A 23,767-nucleotide genomic window follows, 5' to 3' on the forward strand; every position below is an offset into this window, starting at 1 on the left:
GTGGCTTGGTTTTATTGCACAAAGGACAAAATTTAGATGTGAGATGGTGGGAAGGCAGAAAAGACAACTGTAAATTAAACTTAGTATTTAGAAACTGAATTACAGGTTAGCAATTACAAAATCAGCTTGTGTCCTTGTCAACAGCTCTGCATTGATTTAATGCCTACTCACCTACCTTCAAACTGTTCTTCACTGAACACAATTTTAGATGCCAAATTAAACATTGTACATGTGCCTGATACTCTCATCCCAAAGACTGTTTCCCAAGGGAAGGAAAATAACAAAGAAAGAAAAAAAAAAAAAAAGAGTACAGTCTCACCTCTGCACCCCATATGGCCTTTCCAGAATAGGCTCCTCAAAAGGAGGTGGAATATGGCCAAAATAATCTGGATAGGCCACTTCTGAATATTCAGGGATGGACTTCGTGGTCTTTACCATTTCAATATAAAGATCACAATCATGAACCGGTGATACATCAGAAACCTCAAGCATTACTTGTTCCCCCGAAGAATTAGATCTAGAATCTTCCTCCTCCGAATCCACTCCAGCACAGCAGAGTTTTCCCAGTTGGACAGATGATCCCTCAAAGAGGCTACTGCCACAAGGTGAAATATGTTCGCAAGGTTTACCATAAGAAAGTGTGGTAAGGTTAGTTTTGCTTTCTTTCTTTATTCCAGACCCTGTACTAGAATATTGATCATTTTTTGGACTGTTCTGCAAACTGATTCTGTCCAAGCCTTTCACAATTTCTTGGCATGATGGAAACAGGTCTCTTTGATCATTTTGCTGATGTAACCCACTGTCTTTGATATTCCCTTTCTTTGACAGTTCCAGAAAGGCTGGTCTCCTATTGTATTCCTCGGTCAATAAAGGATTGCTCTCTTTCAAAGCAACTTCTTTCCTTGACTGGCTTGGTTCAGCGGAGTGCTCCTCTCCGGCTGTAGGAACAACAATAGGTCCACTCAGATTTGCATCAGGTACAAAAGGCTTTGGCTCCTTGGAAACCAAGTCACAATCCTTAAAAAATAAAAGAAAAAAAAAAAAAAAGAAATGATTTAACAAACAAATAAAAGTAAACCGTTTCTGAAGTTTCATCTATATTAGAAACCCTTCTCTTTCAGTATTTCTGAGATGTTTTGCAATATCTGAAGAGAGTGTAATTTAAAATATGACAGTTGTTATATTTTAAACTTATACAAACACAGCAGTGAGGCTCCAGCTTTTACAAGACACTATCAAAGCAATAGAGCAGTAGCTAATCAATAAAAAAATTATCAAGCCCAAATATTTTAACCAACTATTTTAAAGAGCTGTAGAACACTAAAGGAAATTTCTAATACAATGAAACTTTGTTAGAAATCTCATATTTTCTTATTTTCTGCTGTGGGTAAGAAGAACATCAGAAACCTGTTTTCCTGTATATCTGACCCACTGATAACTGGTCTCTGGTAACTGATAACGTGTAACTAAGTAACTCACTAGCCCTCTTATATGTAGCCCTAGAACTGCAGACTCATTTCTTAGATAGAGAACCATCAACCCCAGAGAAAATGCCCAAGCATATTCCAAAATCATTCTGTCATGGTGACAAATGTCCTGGGAATCATATACTTCACCTGAAAGTTTTCTGAAAGCTCTGGGAAAAACTGCTCATACATGTTCAGGTCTTCTATGGATCTTCCCAATTCTTGTCTGGGTTTCAGTTTATTAATATCAGTCTCAATATCATCATTCTGAAAGAGCATCAGAACAAATTAATCCGGCATCCAGAATTAATAAACTTATAAAGTAATCATATTCACCTTTACTGCATGCATAGTCATGCTTTAAAAGCTGACGATCTCCATTTTAAAATTATCTGAACTGCACCGCTCACCATGAAGGTTTAAACATCCTAGTCTTGTTTGTATGCCAAAGCCCCCACCTTAACAAAAACATCACAAACACCTCCATTTTCTTGCTTTCATTCAAATGCATTATGCACAGGTATCAGACTTCGCTTTATGTCACACCTGTGCATAATCCAACTACCTCAATCTGGAATGTGGGGGTTTCATCTGACTGCAGTGACAAAGGAATAACTGCTTCTATGGAAGATACTCCCTTCATCACAGCTCATGAAAGCCTTGAACAGAACCTGACACTCCAGTCGGTGGACCTTTGTGCAACATAGATCTATAGTAGAAGGTAGGTCTGACTGAATTTCCTTCCATGTTCTGATCGGCAGCTGCAGAGCCCAAGAAGATCTTCCCAAAGGGATGCAACATTGAGAAGTCTGATCTCTACCTCTACAGTTAGCTGAAATTCAAAGTTACTTTGCTTAAACACTGACCTAGTAAATTCCAGTCTCAAATGACAGGAAAAGTTAGAGCAGCTCTGACATACGTAGCAACTTATGTGGGGAGTGTGGGCTGAGAGGAATACAAGTTGTGAACTGAACACTGTCAAAGGAGTTTGGAGTTCTGTTCCACTGTAGTCCAGACACATCAAAAGTGACAAATATGTTTTTGATAAAAATCCTGAAGCTGTCCAAACAACAAAAAATGGTATTTTCCAGTTGCACTCGCCTTCCTTAAGTTTCAGGAGCTTTCTGAATTTTAGAGGTTGCCCTGAAAACCTCCTCAAAGTCCTTTTAACACCTAAAATGTGACTTTATTAAACGATTAAAGGAACTTCCAAAACTAAAATCCTGTTATGCCTGATTCCTGGCTGTTAATTCAGTTGCATACCAACCTTGAACTGTTGGTCCTTTTCATCATCATTTTCAGTTTCAATTTCCGATTCTGTTTCAGCATCATCGTTATCATCACTTTCATCTACTACATCGTCCACTACAATACAAAGAAGTTTTGGAGGGCAGATTATACATTTAATCCAACATAATGGTAAAAAAAAACAAATCTCTGTGTTCTGGGTTTACTTTCTTTCTTTTTTTACCTACCACTTTTAAAAAACTATGAAAGGAATTAGTGGCAACTAGTAAACATTAATTACTATTACTAGATTTACAAAACATTTGTTTGACAATACTGTTGACTTATTACATTTCCATCTAGTTTTAAGCCACAACTAAGATCTCTGATTTAAACAAAGCAAAACAAAACCAAAAAATAGCCCAACACACACCCACTCAAAAAAGCCCCAGCAACACCACAGAGGGCCATCAGAAATACTTCACAATGTGGATGTGCCAAGAAAATCTCTGGGTGGATTGAGGTCAGCATAGAATGAGATTGCTCTGGCACCTTTTCCCAAAGCAAGTAATAATGACCACATCCCCAAACTGAGGTCTCAACAAATGGGACAAAGCACTACATTTTTTGTCTTGCTTAAGACACCAAGCACTCCACGTTTCTTAATGTACCTCTAGTCCTAGTTATCCTATAGATACATGAAATGGCAGCCAGGAATAAATATGTTGTGGCTTCTCACAGCATATTGTCAGGTAAGTTTAAAAAATAAAGGCAATAAAAACAAACCAAACCAAACACCAGTCCAGATTCAACCAGTATGGAAAATACTCTAGGAGAGTGGTCACTGTAACTGCTCAGGTTGGGAACAAAATTTTATCCACAAAACATACAGCAAGATGTTATTTTTTCAGGTGTATGGAACTATTTGGACAGTAACAAAGTCTAATTTCTACTTGAGTTAGAGCCCCAGGATATTGAATGATCTAGGATGTCCTCCTTTTATAACAAAAGAGAACTCAAGGAAGCTAACTAGTTGTTTACACAAAACTAATAAGAATTGGGCTGACCCCCCAATATGCAGAAGTGGCCATTAACTGGTATTCTGGCAGATGTTCTGCATACCAGTGGCTATTTGGATCTTTTTCTAGAAATCTTATGCAATTTGAGTACTGTGGGAGTTTTGTTGTTTTCTGAAAGTTCTCCATGCAGGAAATTTGATGACTCTCAGTAAAAAGCTCATTCAGAGCTCTACATATTATACTGACTTTCCAGAGTGTGCAGGATGCTTACATGTATTGCTTTTACAATGTTGACTATACAATATTACACTTTAAATAAACACAGAGCTGTACCTATCCCGTGTCTTTTAACACTGGTTTTTTTTTTCCTAAAAAAGAAATTCCTATCTACCCTATTTCCTGAGTTGTTGATTTTTTAATACATAACAAACCCATTCAAACCAACCAACCAACCCAACAAAAAAATCCCAACAAAAAACACAAAACAAAACAAAAACACCCCACCCCCCAAACAGAAACCAAAACATTACCCTACAAAACTATCAGTAATGTACTTCAACAGAACAGGAAGTTTCTAAACAAGTACTATGCAGTACCAAAAATACCCTACTACATACAGGTTTCATTTCTGCAGATTTTGGAGCATGCTTCTAAATCTATTTTCTACTATGAAGACAAGACAAACCTTTAAAGTCTGCAGTTTGAGTCTGACACATATGAAACCCAGTCAGACAACTGTCGTCTTTGAGACTATGATTACATTTTGTTTCATCAGATTTTATGAGTAAGAAGGTATTGAAAGCTCTAATTTTGCTTCTGTGTTTTAGAGCAACTGAATTAGTTGCTTAACCAGGTGCCAAGCTGTTTTACCTCATATGAAAATGTATTAAAAGTGTTCACAGTGGAATGAATCTATTTCCTACAAAAAAACCATGCAAACGCTCTGCAGACTAGTATTGCCTAAGAGACTGTCACAATTCAAGTAAGCAGCACTGCAAATGAAGGAACAACCACAACTATTTAATGGCGCATGGTAATCCAAATCCACTAGGTATAGTTTATCAGAGTAACAGACAGAAAGGAATGTAGACTCCTGTAATACAGTATATACACTACATTACACTGCACATACATTGTGGATTAAATTGAGTATTTGTTGCTGTTATTCATATCATGCTGCTGTCATGCCAGTTTCAAAATGTAAGGGTTGGCTATAGCAAAGTATTATGGGGCTTGAAGTTCAGACTGTAACGTAAGAGGCTTCCTGTTCTAGTTGCTGCTTTTGGATTTGGGATTTTTGGGTGTTGGCTCTTCCACAGAATCATAGAATGGTGTGGGTTGGAAGGGACCTCTGGAGGTCATCTAGTCCAACCCCCTCTGCAGTAAGCAGGGGCATCCTCAACTAGATCAGGGTGCCTACAGTCCTGTCAAGCCTCCCTCTGAATATCTCCAGGGATGCAGCCCAACCACCTCCCTGGGCAACCTGTTTCGGTATTCCACTACCCTCATGATAAAGAGCTTGTTCCTAACATCCAATCTAATCCACTCTTCTCTAGTTTAAAGCCATTGCTCCTCATCCTATCACTACAGGCCTTTGCAAACAAGCATGGAGGTGAGGCTGACAGGTCGGTATATCCCAGGGTCCTCCTTGCTATCCTTTTGAAAAATGGGTGTAATGTTTCCCTTCTTCCAGTCACCAGGGACTTCACCTGACTGCCAGGGCTTTTCAAATATCACGCAGAGTGGCTTGACAACTATATAAGCTAATTCCCTTAGATTCTGGGATGCGTTTCATCTGGTCCCATGCACTTTCATGTCTTCAGGTTCCTCAGATGGTCATGCACCCTGTCTTAACTTATAGTGGGATGTGGGGTAGCATGCTCTTTTTCTGCCTTTTTTTTTTCTTGTATTTCACTGTGCTTTTTCTGCAAGTAGGCAAATGTAAGGTAATTGTGCATATTACTATTATCTTATTTATTCAGTAAACTCTTATCTCAACTCTTTACTCAATCCAGAGATCTTGTGTGTTACTCTTCCCTCACTTCTGCATTGGTGGGGGGAACAGACATGTTAATTCAGTGTAACAGTTTAGTGCAAGGGCTAAACTGCCTGCTTCCTCAACACAAAAGTGAGGGGAAGAGTAACACACAAAAACTCAGGGCTGAGTTTTAGTTCCAGTTTCTGAGATATAAAACCTAAAACTTTACCACACATGTAGACAGAATTTTCATCAGCTAAAACTTGAATTTAGAAATTGGTGCTTCATACTATGAGTTAGAGCTTTTCCCACATGACTCTCAAGAGTTCAGGTTTTATTGGAGAACACAAATAACTGCAATTGATTCCACATTAGACAAAGCAATGTTAGAAAAAAATGAAGACAAAACATTACAAATCTACCATACCATCAGGAGGCAAATTGTACAGCTGAGCCACAGGACCACTGGCAGGAATAACTGGGAGTTGGAAATGGAAAGCACTTTTAATAGTTGGTAAAGGAAGACGATTTTTAGGAAAACATTTTCTCATTATTAGGCTGGATGTGTTGACAAGTGGATCCAGAGTTCTTACTGCAAGGCACTCCTATTAACAGGAAAATAACGAAGACAATAGAGAAGTGTCTTTCAAACTAATAGTCAAATTAAATTTGTTTTATAGATTTCTAAAATTCACTGACAACACAGTAATATGTTTACAATAAATTTTGCTTTGAAGGCTAGGACTTCTACCTAATCACCTTTTTTTTTAAAATGAAAAGAGTATTCAAAATTAAGTTTGACAGCACCCCTGCCAACATAGTCACAGCCAAGGAATAGCAAGTATTATTTAATTCTGTACTATTTTATTCCACTTTAGTAAAGTGCAGAAAATAATCCTTACCCCTCTAATAAGAAATGACCACAAATATCATAATAGAACTATGACAAAATTGAGTCTGGATCTATTTTTAAAGCCCAAGAGACACAAAACAACAACAACAAAACTCAACTGTAATAAACTTACTTGTGAAGTGTTGTAAAGAATTTTCATTCCATTGGCATCAATGAAGGCTTTTCTCCCCAGTTTAATGTTTGTAACACTTTTAATGCACTGCAAAACTCCTTTCCGTATCAGCATGTATCTGTGTCGGCTATCATGGCGGTGCCAATCAACATAAATCATTAAAAGCACCTGCACATATCCTCTGTCTACTGCTCTCCTGGCATTTGTTTCTTTATGAAAAAAAAAAAAAAAAAAGTTAGGAAAAAACCCCACACCATTATTTTCACATCAATGTAAAATTACTCTTTTTATACAAGTAACTGGATCGTTTCAGTTAAAGCGCTTAGCTGAGTTTTACATCAACCTAAACCAAAAGGATAAAATAGCTGAGGCCAGTAGTCTATATTTCATCTTTCAGAATAACATTGCATGTAATTCCCATAGTTTGCCAGAAGGCTAGTGTACAATTACCTTTAAGTATAGAGAAAGACACTGCCAGCTAGCATGTAAAACATAGTAAGTGTTTCTATAAAGCATGTATATCTCTACCCACACACACTGTATGAATGTAAGATTTGAAATAAGCTTCTTATCGCTTGGGAACCATAGTGTTTTGCAGAAACTATTGCTCAAACTTTGTAATTAAAACACCTCTAACCCAAGTAGTGGGTAATCAGCAGGACTACTGGACTCCACACAGCAGAGATGAGTATTTATATGAAAAACTTTACTTATATAAAAGTAGGGGAAGTTACAACATCTAACCTCCTCAGGATTGAACAACAGATCTGTTATAAAGACACATCTTTTAAACACACATTTTAATGCTGGGAAAGAAATTAAATTGCCAATTTGAAGAACAGAATACTGATGATATCTCAGAAGTATTTCCTAAGGAGAAAATAAAAATTAGGAAATACCTTGGTCTTACAGATTTGTGTATCATACTGATCAAACACTAGAAGACTCAGCATTCTGAAATACTTGTATAGAAGTTTCTGGTCATTTGACTAAAATGGTTTTCTGCAAATCTAATGATGCTTCAGTTCTTATCCAACTCCATTAAAATAAGTAGGAATACTATAGCTTTTATAGAACTGTTTGGAGAGCACAAGTTTTTAATTCCTTGTCAATTACAATCATAGTGCAAAAGACTCATCAGGATCCACTGCTGCTGGCCAAGATGGCCAACGTCTGGGTACAGACCCCATTCTGTAACCCTTGTTTAAACCTCACAAGCATCTCTGACAGATCTGTCATTGGGACTTAGGATCTTATTTTTTGAGAAAGGTACCTAATGAAACCCTGTATTGATCCCTGCCATCTAACAGAAACTTTCTGATATATGTATAAAGAAGATGCCCGGGAGTAAAGCTATAGGTGTTAAGCTATAGGTGTCCTTTACTGAAAGGCTGGCGTGACCTGATCCACATCAGCTCTGCAGAAGCAGCACAGCCTTTCTGCTGTGTAACTGAAGAAATTGAAGAATGTTATTGAACATATATGTATGTACCACAAAAACATTGAAGAACCAGAGAATGCACATAAAACTCTAGTTTTATTTCCAAGTTTCCTAGCCTTAACTTTGTTGTGGCCACACACTTAATATCAGTCTCACTGTCTCTGTGTGTGTAAACATAAATACACACACACATTTCAACTAGACAAACAGTTTCTTGTAGTCAAACACTTACTTGATTTTAGCAACGCAGCAAGTGTGTCTAAAGCAACCCTGTCAACATAACAAGAAAAATCAAACCAATCACCAACCAGTTAGCTTAATCTATAACACAGAAAAGCTACACAAAATATTTACTGCTAATAGATTCATTTATCATCTATTCTCATGTCTTTCTGGTTGTGCTGTGTCACAGACTTTGCTTTTAAAATTTGATTTTTCTAAAATACCATGCATGTCCGCTACATATGAACTCTGTAACCTTTAAAAATATCGATGCAATGGCTATACAAACTTTCAGCCTTTGCAAAAAAAATACATAAAGGGACATAACATAACGTTTATGGATCATACTCATTGGATGATATAATTTTTTTTTATGCAGAACAAATACTTCTGCAAAGCAAAGGACACTATTTTGGAAAACTGCAGGTTAAACGTGGTGGTGTATGAATATACTGAGGAGTACTGCTCATCAATCTGTATTACAATATGTAATTATCAGTGTAATATTTTTCTTGTACACAAAAACCTTGTCTCAACTAATTCAAGATGTTAAACTAGAAAATACATATACTGATTTTTACCCTTTTGTAAAGACAGACATCACACACAATCTTAGACCACAAACAAGGTTATAATGATTAATCACATCATGGAATAGTAAGTTCATATGTCTAATTTTAGCTCAGGTTTAAAGGCACAGAGCATTTTTTTTTTAAAAATGAAACTCCAGTGACCACAATACCAGATTTAAATAATGTTAACACTTCTTGTGTGTGTGTGTACTGAAGTTAGTGTACGAACATGAGATTATTATTTTGCTGACTAGATGAAAAGCTCGGTTTTCCGCAAGTACGTACTTCAAAAACGTTTCAGTGTACAAAAGGTGGCAGTGTTTATCTCCAGTTAGATCAACTCACCTAAACTCACTTTAAAAACCAAGAAACAAATAATATCATGGGTGGGGAGGGAATTTTCAAGGTATACACTAATTTATTTATTTTCCCAAACACAACAGCCAGAAAGCTGGTGCTTTCTACAACACGTTCTTACTCTGAGCTTGTAATAACTGTACAGACAGTATGACTATAAACACAAAGGATGTGTGTGAGCCAATTTAACAAGTTTGAAAACTATGAGATTGCCCTGATCTGCTTGTCTTGATCTGGGGATAACCATGGTACAGTTTCCATGCAGGAATATGAGGCAAAAAATAGCACTTATATTCTTTTACCAGTACTGTGACTAGACATTCAAATATTTTGCATTAGTATACAAGGTAAAATTAAACTGTCAGATCTGCAATTCTCCTTCCCACCTCTATCCACTTTAACTTTCAAATACCAGTTATATTTGATTTCTCTAATATTAGTCTTCATTTAGAGGTTTTGAAACATATCTAAGGTTTTTTGGTATACTGCATTAAAGAGACTTTACTTACTTCATAAGGCTTGTGTTCTTTTTACTAAAAGGGCCAATGATTTTAAATAGCAGTTCCACTACTCCATTCTTTCCCAAGGACACTGCATTTACAGCTGCAAGATCCATTTTAAGGCAGGCAAAAGAGAAATAAATAAATCAATACGCTTAAACTAAAATCCACCTGAGTTAATGTTGAACAAAGCGATGTTAGACATTAGTGCTTTAAGATACACAGTGAGAAGCAGGTATGACAGTGTGTGATGACCCAATCCTGAGAAAACTTGAAAAAGAAAGAAAAAAAATTAATTATTACTTTACAAATAAAATCACTTATTACTTCCAATGCATGCTTCTGCTTTCTTTGGTACTAAGATGTATCATAAAAAGAATTTTTTTAAAAACTAAGGCAAAATATGTCAGAGTTTATCAAGAGAGCAGTTTCTAAATTTCACCTCTTAAGTTCTACAACCTGCTATTGCCTTTCCTATCAGAATAGAGATGGGTATGTCCACCAGGATTGGAAAGCCAACCATTCTCTGTACAATTTTAAAATGCCAGTAAGAATAAGCTTTCCTGAGATACATACTAGGCATATATGTTCTCAGGAAAAGAATTCTAAAAATAATCCATATGAAAAGGAACAAGAAATTATGCTATGGCCTATGCTTGAGAAACACCCACTGGATGTATACATGGCTGAAGTCCAATGGCCACTGAAAATACACACTGCTGAAACAGGCACAGAGATTCAATTCCTGACTGAGTTTAACAACATGCACTTCTAACAAAGCAGGATGAGAGCTGTTATTAGTGTAGAATTTAGTACTTCAAAACAAGCTGCAATTTCAATAGCAGCAGAAACATTAAACTGCTAGACTCTAAGGAAAGTTACTCAAATCTGTATAGTACTGCCTATCACAATGTAATAAGTTACTCCTGTTTCTATGGAGCAGGAAATACGGAAAGATAGACTTGAGCAGAACTCAAATCAGAGCTCTGTTCAATATTCTATTTTCAGGATGAAATAAGTTTTCAACTAAGATATGCAAGTTTGTATTTAACTTTTCCATTTAGAAGCATTTTACCTCATTATCAGACAGCTCAACAAAAAGAAATCTTCCACAATTTAAGAGAATTGGGACTTTATGAATTATGTGAGCATCCTGAAAACATAATCTTACAGATCATCAAATCAATTTTCTTGGAGGAAAGTGGTTACATTTTCAATTTCTCATAGTTATTCAAGGGAAGGAAAACTTGAGAGCATCTAACTGGCAGAAGAGATACAGCAGGCATCACACCATTTTCATTGACTTCCTGCTGCCTGCCCAAACAATGAATTAGGCTCTTGTGGAATAATGTTAGTTGGGCACTGCAACACAAGGAACAAGGGAAACTTTAAATCAATAAATATTTCCCGTGTGAACCAACTTTTAAATTAGCAAGAATGAATAAAATAACAAAAAGCAAAAAGCACTTTAAATATGAGCATGTATAGCAGAGGGAATAATTATTTAATTTTAATTGCTTTTGCAAGTAGAATTTTAGCCCTTCTGGTTTACATTTCAAAGCATCAGCATTTATGCAAATTAAGATGACTCAACATTCCATACGTTCAACAGCACTGGTTAATGTTCCCCCTACTACTTACATATATATACACACACACAAAGCAAACGAAAAAAGATATTCAAAAGAACAAACATGTTTCGTAGCTTTTACTAGAATTCAAGCCATCTGATGATATAAAAAGCAAATTCTCAGATAAAAATAATTATTTTAAATATCTAACATTAAACAAGCATTCATATCCAATACTTTAACTGTATCTAAGTTTAAAACATTGTATCACATGAGAAAGGATATAATTATCTGTGATACTTACAGTTGGTTGAATAAACTCTTAATACTTGAAGACACGGCAATATTAACTTGTGGTTCTGCAAATTCTGCTTCACTAAATTCAATGATACGTTCAGGGCACCATTAATTCTTGCTTTCATGCCAATCTTTTTGTCTGACATAAAAAAAATACATAATCAATCACACTAATTTTGAAACCATTATAAAAAGTTAAATTAACTGCTAATTCCTTCTACCAATAACATCAACTCTGCCAATCTATTTTTCACCATTCATTCCTCTGTTTTACTCCTACTTTTCTTCTCTACCAATTCTGAGTACATGGATGCTTACACAATAATACAAAGAATCCTCTTCTCAAGTTTCAATTACAAAACTGTGTAACATTAAGCCATATTCCTTAAGTACACCATTACCACCTTTTGGAGCAACTTTTGCAAGAAGAGTATGAAGAAGCACCATCAATTCTTCATTTGGTGGAGTGTCTTTGCTGGCAGTCAAAAGCAGCTGCAGTAAGATCTGTGTCCCTCCTTTAGTGACTAAGACACTTGCTCTCCGACCCCCACCTAGAAATTAAAATTCAACTGCTATCACCAAAAGCAAAAGAACAATTAGTATCTAAGCTACAGCTATCATTTAGTAAGTCTTTAAAATAGGAGTATTTTCTTCATATGTCACTGACTATGAAAGAACATGCTGGATTTAAGACTTATAGCAACACAAAATTATACTTGTGTAATTACTTGAAAGGTAACATCAGTCTTTTTATTCTGCACATTCAACTTTGGCAAACATCAGAAACAAAACAAAACAAAACCATCAAGCTAACACCAAAAAATGCAACCCTAAAAGACTGTAAAAGAATACAGGCATATAAACACAAATTGCTCCTCAATGAACTTACCAACTGAAACCACCTCAATGAGAATATTCAATATATTTACAATAGTTTGAGGATCCTTTGTATTCTGCAATAAAAAAAGATTTACTTACTTAGTGTAGAATATAGCAGTTTAGATGCGTAAAGTTCACAGAAACTGTGACCATTAAATCAAATAGAACTGAAGATGTAACCACTCAGCTAACCATCCCATTATGAAGCCTGACTTAATCACAAAATTAATTAAAATTCAGGTTGTAAGATGGCATGTTAATTAGAACTGATAGCTGACAAATGATTTCTTAGAACCTCTAAAAATTGTGAGGAGAAGTTTTTAGTAGGTTATGCACTTCAAAACTGTACCTAATCATTACAGTCCCACACAAGTTTTGGAGACCAGCAGGATAACGTGTTTACTAATATCAAATCCAATGATGAAAAAAAAATAAAAAAGCTTGATAACCACACCAATTAAAATGCTTTACCTCTAGGGTTGACAAGATAATTTCTATTCCAGTGGAACCTTTAGAAGTCATCTCCTTCCTGGTTTTTTCTGCCAAAGAGAAAACACCACTTTTTTTGTTTAATACACTAGCTTACAGCGGGGCTGGGGGGGGGGGGGGGGGGGGGGGGGGGGAAGTGATCATAAACAGATTGATCAGAAATTCTACAATGCAAACAACAAAACCTAATAGAAAAGGTCTGTAAGGACAACTGAAATAAGCAGACGTGATTGCAAAACTTGTTTTCTATTTCACTTGTTCAATCTTGTCATCTCCTAGAAAAAAAATTACAAAAGCCTCTCTCTTCCAGACACATCTGCTTCTCATACATATATACACACATACATCTACTGTGAATTATTACTTAGATATGGATGTTCGACAACACAAAATGCACACAGTATTACCAATACTATACCAAATAGCATTAAACGTGGCCTTAAACAGGTGCTTTCAACCATCAGTGACAAAAACAGATGGCTGATCAGATTCATCAAACAGAAACAAAAAAAATTAAAAGAAGTCCAGCACAGAAGAAATACAAGAAGGAAAGTTCAAAATGAAAACTAGTAAAACCACAAAACATTCACCTTGACTCTGAACCAGATGAAGGATCTTTGAGGTGACATATCTGGCACTGTCTGCTTCCCCTAATACAGAGCCCAGATTGATCTTCTCCAGCTGTGACAGCAGGGACATAGTCCGAGAACTGGTAGAGACACTACAAGAAAGATTATTTTAACATTTGCTTTTCCATCTAGATCACATAAAAAACCCACTAACAACAGAAATTCCATGTCATAGTATGTAGGAGAAATAGCTTTGTATTTTATCTCAATCAAAATATAGTTTTAATTCTCCTTAATTCTGGCAAACGTAACAAATTTTGTAACACTTGCATTGCAGTAGACTAATTATGTACAACAGCATCCCTAAGAGCAACTGTGAACAGGGAGGTTGCTTGCAGCAAATACAAACCAGATACAAGTACAAAATTTGTTTATCTATGTCAATTAAATCATATTTACTAGAGTTTAAGTTAATTGCCAAGATACTGTATCAGGCATGCCATTCAAGGAAAAAATGGCTATAAACAGTCCCAAAGACTCTTTGTGATGCCAGTTGGTGATCTGGGAGTGAAAGAAAAGATTATCATTCTTGAAATGAACAAGCTAGCACCTATCAGATGAAGAAAAATAATTTTGAAGAAAAAGTTTCAGAAGCTGTCCAAAGTGATCAGAGTTTATAGACTGATTTTGAACACAAGGATGACATCATGAAATTGCCCTCAAAATGTATTTTAACATAAAACCCAACTTCAAACCAGGAATTTTTATTGATATGTAGATTATAGAGAATGAATGAAAATATAATATTCAAAACAGAGTCAGTCTAGAAATTGGTTTATTTGTTCTCCAATTTTAGATCATAAGCATTATTTAGAATAGTTTTGAGATTCGCATTTGCACATGAAAGTAATGTAACACAGGTTTAATGTTTAACAAAGGTTTAACATTTGAATTATAGTTGCGTAATTAACTATAGGAAATTTCCAATTAACTACCTTCACTTTCCACTTCTGTAACTTTGGAATCCTGCAGTAATCTACAATTATTCTTTTCACACAAATATTTCTCTATCTGTAATAAAACTACAGCATGTAACGTTAGTTTTGTAATTACTGTCAATTTTGGTTATTGCAGTGAGGAAATATTACTCTTTAATTTGTCATAGGCTGAGTTTTAATCTGCTGCTCTTACTCAAAACCATCCTGCCTCATGCCAGCTTCAAAATGGAAGTGCTGGCTGGAGCAAAGTATTATGGGGCTTGAAGTTCAGATTATAATATGAGAGGCTTCCTGTTCCAGTTACTGCTTTTGGATTCTGCTGGGGATCTGAGTGTTGCCTCTCTTCCGCTGAGATGGCAATAGGACAGGGAGGGATGGAGGGCTTGTGTTTGTAGCTTGATTGCTTCAGCTTGCTGCTGCTTTCTGATGCACTTTTTCTGAAAAAAAAAAGAAGCTAAGATAATGGTTCATTTCTATTATGATTATCGGGTTTTGATCAGTAAACTCTCATCTCACTTTTTTGTCTCAACCTGGAACTTTTTGTTGAGTTGTTTCTGCCTCACTTCTATTGTTGGGGGATGTGGACAGGTTAATCCATTACACACATCTGTGAAAAAGTTTCACATTTAGAGTTAGCTCTACTACAATGATTAGTTTAGATATAGACAAAAATGTTAAAAGCAAGAAATAAAAAGAACCTGATGGCAAGGGCTGTACTGTCATGAAAGCAAATTGACAGAACAGCTGCCAAGGACTACTTCCACATTCTCATACTGGCATAACCAGTAGAGATGACACTTAGAAACTGTTACCATAAATAACAAAAAATATACTAATTACAGACCATACATCAAAATAATTTTATTGTGACTCAAGTATATATCAACCTCACAGTTATTTCCTAGATTTCAATTTTAAAGTATTTTTTAAGTCTAAAATAAATCTGTCTTGGTTGCTGAAATATTACTTACCTTGTACAAGTGAGGCATAATCTCTCCTACCCTTTCACAGAATCTAAAGCCAGGGTGGATAGCATAAACCTGTTATCATTTATGCAAGTTTTGTTACTTCTCCACTTATCTACTGAATTGAAACACTCCAAAATAAACCCAAGATTTTAATGTCTCTGAGACACGTGTTTTTTCAACCCACCCATTCTAAAGCCTTCCCACAAGAGCACTATTTAGTCACTGAGGGTTACACAGTCTCTACTACTTTATTTATGAAAGTCAAAACTAAGGAGCACCAGAAGAAATTTCATAAAACCATGTACATTGGGCTTTTCAGAGTTGGATGAAGATCATGACTGCTCTTCATGGCAGACATATATCCAACTAGTCATCAACAACCTGCAAAAATAGTGATTCAATAACCAAGGGCAGCTTCACTCCAACATTTTGTAACCCTTCATTTGACAGTTTTTCTCCCTGTATTTTAATTCTCTATTTCTGCCTCCCCTTACTACATGATGATCTTGTTTATTCCCCTGCAGTGGTATACTTCTCTAAGAACAGTAACCTACATGTACTTCCATTAAACATTCATAACCATTTCCTGCATTTCACAAGAGTATTTTGAAATAGTTCAGTCCTCCAATATTTTTGTGGACCTTTCCATCTTCAAGCTGTCTGTAATTTTAACAAAGACTTTCTTCTTTTTCAGGTTGTTAGTAAAAGGTCAAAATGTTTTCAGTCATTAACTGTTACTTGTAACACTGTTTTCTTCTGAAAGTGATCAGAGCACCTGTATTAAGCACTCCCCTTAGCTTTCTCATGTAAATCCCACACAATGGTTATTTTAGCTTTAAACATATATGTGGTATTTCAATGGCATTTTCCTGTTGAAACTGTTACTGTCACATACATTAAAAAAAATTTGATGTATATTCAAGAACAACTCATACCACCTTCGGCTGTTCGCAGCTTCACACATTTGGTTAGTATTTGCAGGATCCTTGAGAGCAAACAAGAGATGATACTTGATCTACATGTACGTGTTTTCTGCTCTCTGACTCCCACACTCGGAACCACCCAGTTTGCCTTCTCTCCTTTCTCTTCTCAACCCAAACCACTCAAGCTCTGAAGACTACCAATAATCATTACTCTGGAGTGGATTTAGAATTTCTTAAAGTACCCTGAGCTGAAGTTTACCGGGCTTATTGATTCCACAGACTGCACATCTCCATAGGCAGGAAACCTTCCTCCACCCCATGTTCAAATGCCAGAGTTCAAAATGGCCTTCATACCACTATCTTACTTGCAGAAAGGAAGCATGAACAAGCTTGCCCTCATCTCATCTGCTGAAAAAGCGCACAGCGTGACTCTAGCTAACCAGAGAGCTTTGTGGATTTCCTCATTCTCTGGTTAGGAAAGCTATGAGTAGATACAGAGGAAATAACTGCACAGTGAGAAACAGGGGACTTCAGGGCTTTGCATTTGAAAAAGAACTTCTTCAACAAGAAAAAAAAAATCTTCTTAATGTTCCCTCACTGCTACAACATACCTTCCAGTCCCACCAACTCCCAAAGGGTTACCCATTCTAACTCTGATTATGAAGAAGTGCTAAATTCACAACTCTTCATTACTCATTGTACCCTACTTTCTCTGCACAAATGCTGAAGAACATCATTAAACTGTCTGATCATCATAAGAAAGACAAATCTAAAGACTGTGGCAGAAGCTTATAAAAATTCGGTTATCTTAGAACTGGTTTTGGTTCTGTATCTTGCAAGAATCCTTCCAAAAGATAATAGTCAGATGAAGGAAGTTATCAGAAACTATCTGGTTCCCAGTTGTGTGCCTGCTTCCTTTGAAACTCTCTTTGCAGTTAGGCAGCACACTAACAGGGGAGTTTCTTCCTTCCTCACAACAATGAGGTCTTCCGTGTTACAGTGACCCTTTAAAAAACTATTTTAAAGTAGACAAACTTTTCATGAGTTTGGTTTCATTGTATTCCAGTGCAAACCATTTCCTATTTACTTTTTTTAGATACCTCCACAGTTTCAAATAATCTTTAGAGAGCTGGCAATTCTGACTAGTTCACAGCTACCTCTGTATAATAAATTCTCCACCATTTATTTACAATTCAGGGAACAACTGTATTGACCTGAAAGGATGGGAACATTTTAAACTCAATAAATACAGAAGAATAAATGGGACTCAAACAGCCACTGCAAAAAACCTAATAATCTTTGTTACAGTATACTTAATGCATTACAATTAGCATTATTTCCATTGCTGACAGAGTTTGACATTATCACAAAGACTAAGGAACTAAAATACTCTTCAGTATCAAACATAATACTTTGGTCCATCTCTCACACAAACAGGAAAAGACAGTCTCTGATAAGAACATTGTTAAAGCAAATGTAAAGATGATTCTACATGCAAACATTTAAATTCAATTTTAAATCCATCCCAAGACACAAAATTTACCCACAGTGGAACACATCCTTCATGAAAATCCATCCATTTAAAAAATAACCACATTTCAGAGAACCAAGATTGAAGACATAATTCCCTATATTGCCACCTTTAGAACTGTTTTCAGTCTGATAAAAAGGTGTTTCAACCTGCTTTAGCCCAAGAGTAAAAGTGAAAGCCTTTCAATGGTTTCCTGATTCTTAAAAGACATGTTGCCTGCCTCAAATAATAAAACAAATTATCAGAAAAATAACAACCTTTCGACTCCTGGAATCTGTCACCTAACTTGTCCTGGCTGTGTGTTGCATTGCAGAACTGACAGACATCTAATGAAGAATTCATGGCTTCTTATACAGTATTATAAACTTGTCCTTCAGTTTCTTCAATAAAAATAGTTTTGGTTTGGCAATATTTACATGATATTATTATACTTTTCCCAATTAAATGTAATGGATCTTTAACATTTCATTGTTTATCATACTGAAAATGTAAAATTTAAGAAGTTAATAAACATGAAGCTACTTTATGCTAATCAATACTGACTCAGTGTTTCAGAACATCAACTTACACATTCTTACTAGGGGCCCATAATGTGTATTTTATTTGTCTTATTATGAATATAAAGCCTGCCTTTGACAAATCTCAAATGGCTTGATGTCGAGAAGTCACTACAGTTTTAAATTTACCTTTTTTCAGATGATGTTTTTACTTTGTTCATATCGGAAAGCTGGTTCTTCAAAACACCATCTCTGATAACCTGGAAGATATTAAACAACTACAAGTTACCAACACCATCTGTTCTTTAATGATAAAATGCTGTCACCACGTTGGATGTCTCTACATTAGAAATAGTAAATAAGTTCATTTGCATCAGTTGCCACAAGTTCTTTTCAATCTGTTTAATCCAGCTTATAAAATAAACTACTGTAGTTTAAGTAAGGACTAGGACTCTGTATTATATTTCAGTCCTATCAAGCTCAGGGAGTCAAATTCTAATAAAACAGAAATTTGTATCAGTTACTTAATAGACAATATTTTCACATCACTTTTGCTGAAGCCAGTCAATACATTTCTTTAAACTTAGTTGACAATGCTGTGAGAATACACAATGTATTTATTTCTGGCTGACATTTCGTATATCTATAGGATAACTAAGACTAGAGACACATTAAGAAACATGAAGTGTTTTGTGTTCTTATGTAAGCAAGACCTGAATACTCTTCTTGGACAGAAACGATACCATGCCAAGGACTCAATTTTCCTATCCTTTTAAGGACACAGTGTCCTCAGAGTACACTGCTTCCTCAAACAGTGCCCCAAAGCAATTAAGGTTGCAGCCTACAGGACTGTTAACTGAACCTAAGTACTTCCATTTGAGATGAGTGACAAGTACTCCCACTGTGGAAAAAAAAGTGTCCTCAATGGGTACAGTAGTTAGTTTTAAAGTAGGAAACAGAGTAAAGAGGAAAGAAGATGGTCAAAGAGATAAGTGGTGAGAATGAAGAAGATAAAGCAATGAAGTAAAGCACCTGTTGTCTTTGGAAATATAGACATGAAATTCAGTCAAGCACACACACACAGCTTTCCCAGCTCTCTGCTCCAGCCCTCTGATCATCCTCGTGGCCCTTCTCTAGACACATCCAGCATGTCCATATCCCTCTTGTAACAGGGGCTCCTGAACTGGATGTAGTACTCCAGGTGGGGTCTCACCAGACCCGAGCAGAGGGGGAGAATCACCTCCCTTGACCTGCTGGCCATGCTTCTGTTGCTGCAGCCCAGGATCTGATTGGCTTTCCGGACTGCAAGTGCACATTGAGAGCTCATGTGGAGCTTCTCATCCACCAGCACCCCCAAGTCTCTCTCCTCAGGGCTGCTTTCCAGCCAGTCACTGCTCAGCCTGGATTTGTGCCTGGGATTGCCTTGACCCAGATGCAGGCCCCTGCACTTGGCCTTGTTGAACCTCATGAGATTGGCTTGTGCCCACCTCTCCAGCCTGTCCAGGTCCCTCTGGATGGCATCCCTTCCCTCCACCATGTCTGCTGCTCCACACAGCTTGGTGTTATCAGCAAACTTGCTGAGGGTGCACTCAATGCCACTGTCCATGGCACCCACAAAGATGTTGAACAAGACTGGTCCCAGGACTGATCCTTGAGGGACTCTGCCACTGGCCTCCACTGGGAGATGGACCCATTGACAGCCACTCTTTGGGTGCGGCCATCAAGCCAGTTCTTTATCCATCTAGTGGTCCACCCATCAAACCAATGTTTCACCAGTCTGGCGACTAGGCTGTGGTGTGGAACAGTGTCGAAGGCTTTGCTTCCTTTTTACTTCCTTTAAAGAAAATGAATAGTTAAAATAGTTAAAAGGCCTGGATTAGTAGAATCAGGCAGCAAGTTTTACTGGGGGTGTGTGTGGAAATAGATTCTTGAATTCACGTTGCCAAGTGTTGTTTTGCTTGTAGTGTTGATCCACTGTCAGACAGATAATGAATAGTCTGCCAGTACCAATAATGTCTACATATTGTAGTGCACTGAACTGCTATGCAAGTGGAACCAGCTATATCTTGAACATCAAGGTCTTAATTTGTGTTCCTCTAAATTCATCACAACGTATTTCAGTGAGCACTAGTGTGCAAGTGCTCCACATCAAGAAGCCAAGCAGGCATGAAAAGCACACAAACTTCTGGGGGAAAAAACAAAAACAAACCACCAACCAAAAAATAAAACACCCAGAACACAAAATCCACTGAGAAGTAACAGGAGAAAAAAAAAAGACAGAAATGCATCCATCAGTGATTCAGCAAGTTGTAGTAGATTGACAGAATGCTAAAGGCAGAAGGTTCATTAGTCCCAGTTACATATTTTTGTTAAACACATTTAATGCCACTTGCCTGCCAGTGGCAGTTCTTCTTCACTAAAATCAGGCCAGTCTAACCTGCTTCCCTTATCTCTTAGAGGAATCCTTTTTCATTTTTATGCAAATACCAAGAACTTCATAGCACAGAAAAAAACCACCTAATCATCCAATTTAATCTACATCTGTTAACTAACAATGGCAAGAAGGAATTTAAAAAAGGCAAATGTTACTAACCAAATACTTTGCATGCACTGTCACAGAGCTCTTTTTCTATCTTCTTTTAAGATTCTTCTACATAAACTGATGCATGATCAAATGTAACTCATTATTAGTCGTGTTGACTGGAAACTAGCAACCCTGAGTGCACCCTCAGCAAGTTTGCTGATGACACCAAGCTGTGAGGTGCAGCAGACACGCTGGAGGGAAGGGATGCCATCCAGAGGGACCTGGACAGGCTGGAGAGGTGGGCACAAGCCAATCTCATGAGGTTCAACAAGGCCAAGTGCAGGGGCCTGCATCTGGGTCAAGGCAATCCCAGGCACAAATCCAGGCTGAGCAGTGACTGGCTGGAAAGCAGCCCTGAGGAGAAAGACTTGGGAGTGCTGGTGGATGAGAAGCTCCACATGAGCTCTCAATATGCACTTGCAGCCTGGAAAGCCAATCAGACCCTGGGCTGCAGCAACAGAAGCATGGCCAGCAGGTCAAGGGAGGTGATTCTCCCCCTCTGCTCAGCTCTGGTGAGACCTCACCTGGAGTACTGCATCCAGTTCAGGAGCCCCTATTACAAGAGGGATATGGACATGCTGGATGTGTCCAGAGAAGGACCACGAGGATGATCAGAGGGCTGGAGCACCTCTCCTATAAGGACCAACTAAAAGATTTGGGGCTGTTCAGTCTGGAGAAGAGAAGGCTCTGAGGTGACCTTTGTGGCCTTCCAGTATCTGAAGGGGGCCTACAAGAAGGCTGGGGAGGGACTTCTCTGGATATCAGGTAGTGATAGGACTAGGGGGAATGGAATGAAACTGGAAGTGGGGAGACTCAGGCTGGACATGAGGAAATTCTTCACCATGAGAGTGGTGAAGGCCTGGAATGGGTTGTCCAGGGAGGTGGTTGAGGCCCTGTCCCTGGAGGTGTTTAAGACCAGGTTGGATGAGGCTGTGGCCAGCCTGATCTAGTGTGGGGTGTCCCTGCCCATGGCAGGGGGGTTGGAACTAGATGATCCTTGTGGTCCCTTCCAACCCTGATACTATGATACTATGAAATGTGATGCCCATCTACAAGAAGGGCCAGAAGGATGATCCAAGGAACTAGAGACCTGTCAGTCTGACCTCGGTGCCAGAAAAGGTCATGGAGGAGGACATCCTGAGTGCCATCACATGGCACTTACAAGATGGCCCAGTCAGCATGGGTTTATGAAAGGCAGGTCCTGTCTGACTGATCTGATCTCTTTCTACAATTAGGTGACCTGTCTAGTGGATGAGGGAAGGGATGAAGTCAGTCTACCTGGGCTTTAGTAAAGCCTTTGTCACTGTCTCTCACAGCATTCTCCAGAAACTCATGGCACAAGGCTTGGATAAGCACCCTCAGCACTGGATAAAAAACTGTCTGGCTGGGTCCAAGGAGTGGTGGTGAATGGAGATAAATCTGGCTGGTGCCCAGTCACTAGTGGTGTCCCTGAGGGCTCAGTACTGAGGCCTGTCCTCTTACTATCTTTATCTGTGATCTGGACAAAGGGATTGAGTGCATCCTCAGTAAATTTGCAGATGACACCAAGCTGGGCAGCTGTGTTGATATGCTAGAGGGTAGGGAAGGTTTGCAGTGGGATCTGGACAGGTTAAGCTAATAGGCCAAGGCTAATTGTATGATATTTAACTCAGCCAAGTGCCAGGTCTTCCACTTGGGTCACAACAACTCCATGGCAAGCTACAGACTTGGGGGCATGTGGTTGTAAAGCTCCAACTCTGAGAGGGACCTGTGGGTATGGCTTGACAGTCAAAGTGAGTTAGCAGTGTGCCCAGATGGCCAAGAATGCCAGTGGCATCCCAGCTTGTATTAGAAACACTGTGGCAAAAAGGAACAGGGAGGTGATTCCCCTATACTGAGCACTGGTGAAGCCACATCTTAAGTATCGTGCTCAGTTCTAGGTACCTCACTACAAGGACATCGAGGTTCTTGAGCGTGTTCAGAAAAGGGCTATGAGGCTTGTGAAGGGCCTGGAGCACATGGCCTATGAGGAGCACCTGAGTGAGCTGGGGTTGTTCAGTCTGGGGAAGAGGAGGCTGAGGGGAGACTTCATCACTCTGTAAAACTACCTGAAGGGACATCAAAGCAAGGAGGGGGGGCAGCCTCTTCCCCTTGGTGGCAGGTAACAGGACTGCAGGAAATGGTTTCATGCTGCGCCAGGGGACGCTCAGGCTGGATGCTAGGCACTACTTCACAGACAGGTTTATCAAACATCGGAATGGTTTGCCTGGGGCAGTGGTGGAGTCACCATCCCTGGAGGTCTTTAAGCAGCTGTGTGGACTTGGCACTTAGGGACATGGTTCAGTAGACCTTTCAGTGCTCGGCAAAGGTTGGACTGGGTGATCTTTGAGGTCTCTTTGAACCAGATGTTTTCCATGACTCTGTATGCCTCAGCTGCATCAGAACCTGCAGTTAACTTCAAAGCATTTTCCCTTTTATCTCACATTAATCAATGCTCGACAGTAAAGGAGGCAGATGCAAAACCAAGCTCCAATCCTTCTGAAAATAAGCTACTGCCTTTTGCTTGTCCCCTCTGATATAAATGTTTATAGTAGGAAACAAAAAAAAGGCTGCTGATTAGTCTACCCATTGCTGCATAACAGCAAAGTACTGACTCTCTGACATGACTACATAAA

General features: G+C 38.1%; 1 protein-coding gene across 4 annotated transcripts in view; it reads right to left on the reverse strand.

Moving 5' to 3' along the window:
* Nucleotides 1-23,767, reverse strand: part of AGTPBP1 (ATP/GTP binding carboxypeptidase 1) — a 60,650-nt gene that overhangs the window by 31,712 nt on the left and 5,171 nt on the right. For all 4 annotated transcript variants that reach the window (XR_008463084.1, XM_054177967.1, XM_054177966.1 and 1 more), the window contains exons 2-14: nt 18,719-18,789; nt 13,634-13,764; nt 13,026-13,093; nt 12,565-12,628; nt 12,080-12,226; nt 11,683-11,814; nt 9,817-9,910; nt 8,389-8,426; nt 6,716-6,924; nt 6,118-6,295; nt 2,734-2,831; nt 1,617-1,733; nt 320-1,017 (exon numbers count right to left, since the gene is read on the reverse strand). Coding sequence is in view for 3 of the 4 variants with exons in the window: in XM_054177966.1 (XP_054033941.1) it covers nt 320-1,017; nt 1,617-1,733; nt 2,734-2,831; nt 6,118-6,295; nt 6,716-6,924; nt 8,389-8,426; nt 9,817-9,910; nt 11,683-11,814; nt 12,080-12,226; nt 12,565-12,628; nt 13,026-13,093; nt 13,634-13,764; nt 18,719-18,789 (2,045 nt within the window). In the remaining variant the exon portion in view is untranslated. The remainder of the gene's footprint in view (nt 1-319; nt 1,018-1,616; nt 1,734-2,733; nt 2,832-6,117; nt 6,296-6,715; nt 6,925-8,388; nt 8,427-9,816; nt 9,911-11,682; nt 11,815-12,079; nt 12,227-12,564; nt 12,629-13,025; nt 13,094-13,633; nt 13,765-18,718; nt 18,790-23,767) is intronic.

This window comes from Dryobates pubescens, chromosome Z (assembly GCF_014839835.1).
Source record: "Dryobates pubescens isolate bDryPub1 chromosome Z, bDryPub1.pri, whole genome shotgun sequence".
NCBI lineage: Eukaryota > Metazoa > Chordata > Aves > Piciformes > Picidae > Dryobates > Dryobates pubescens.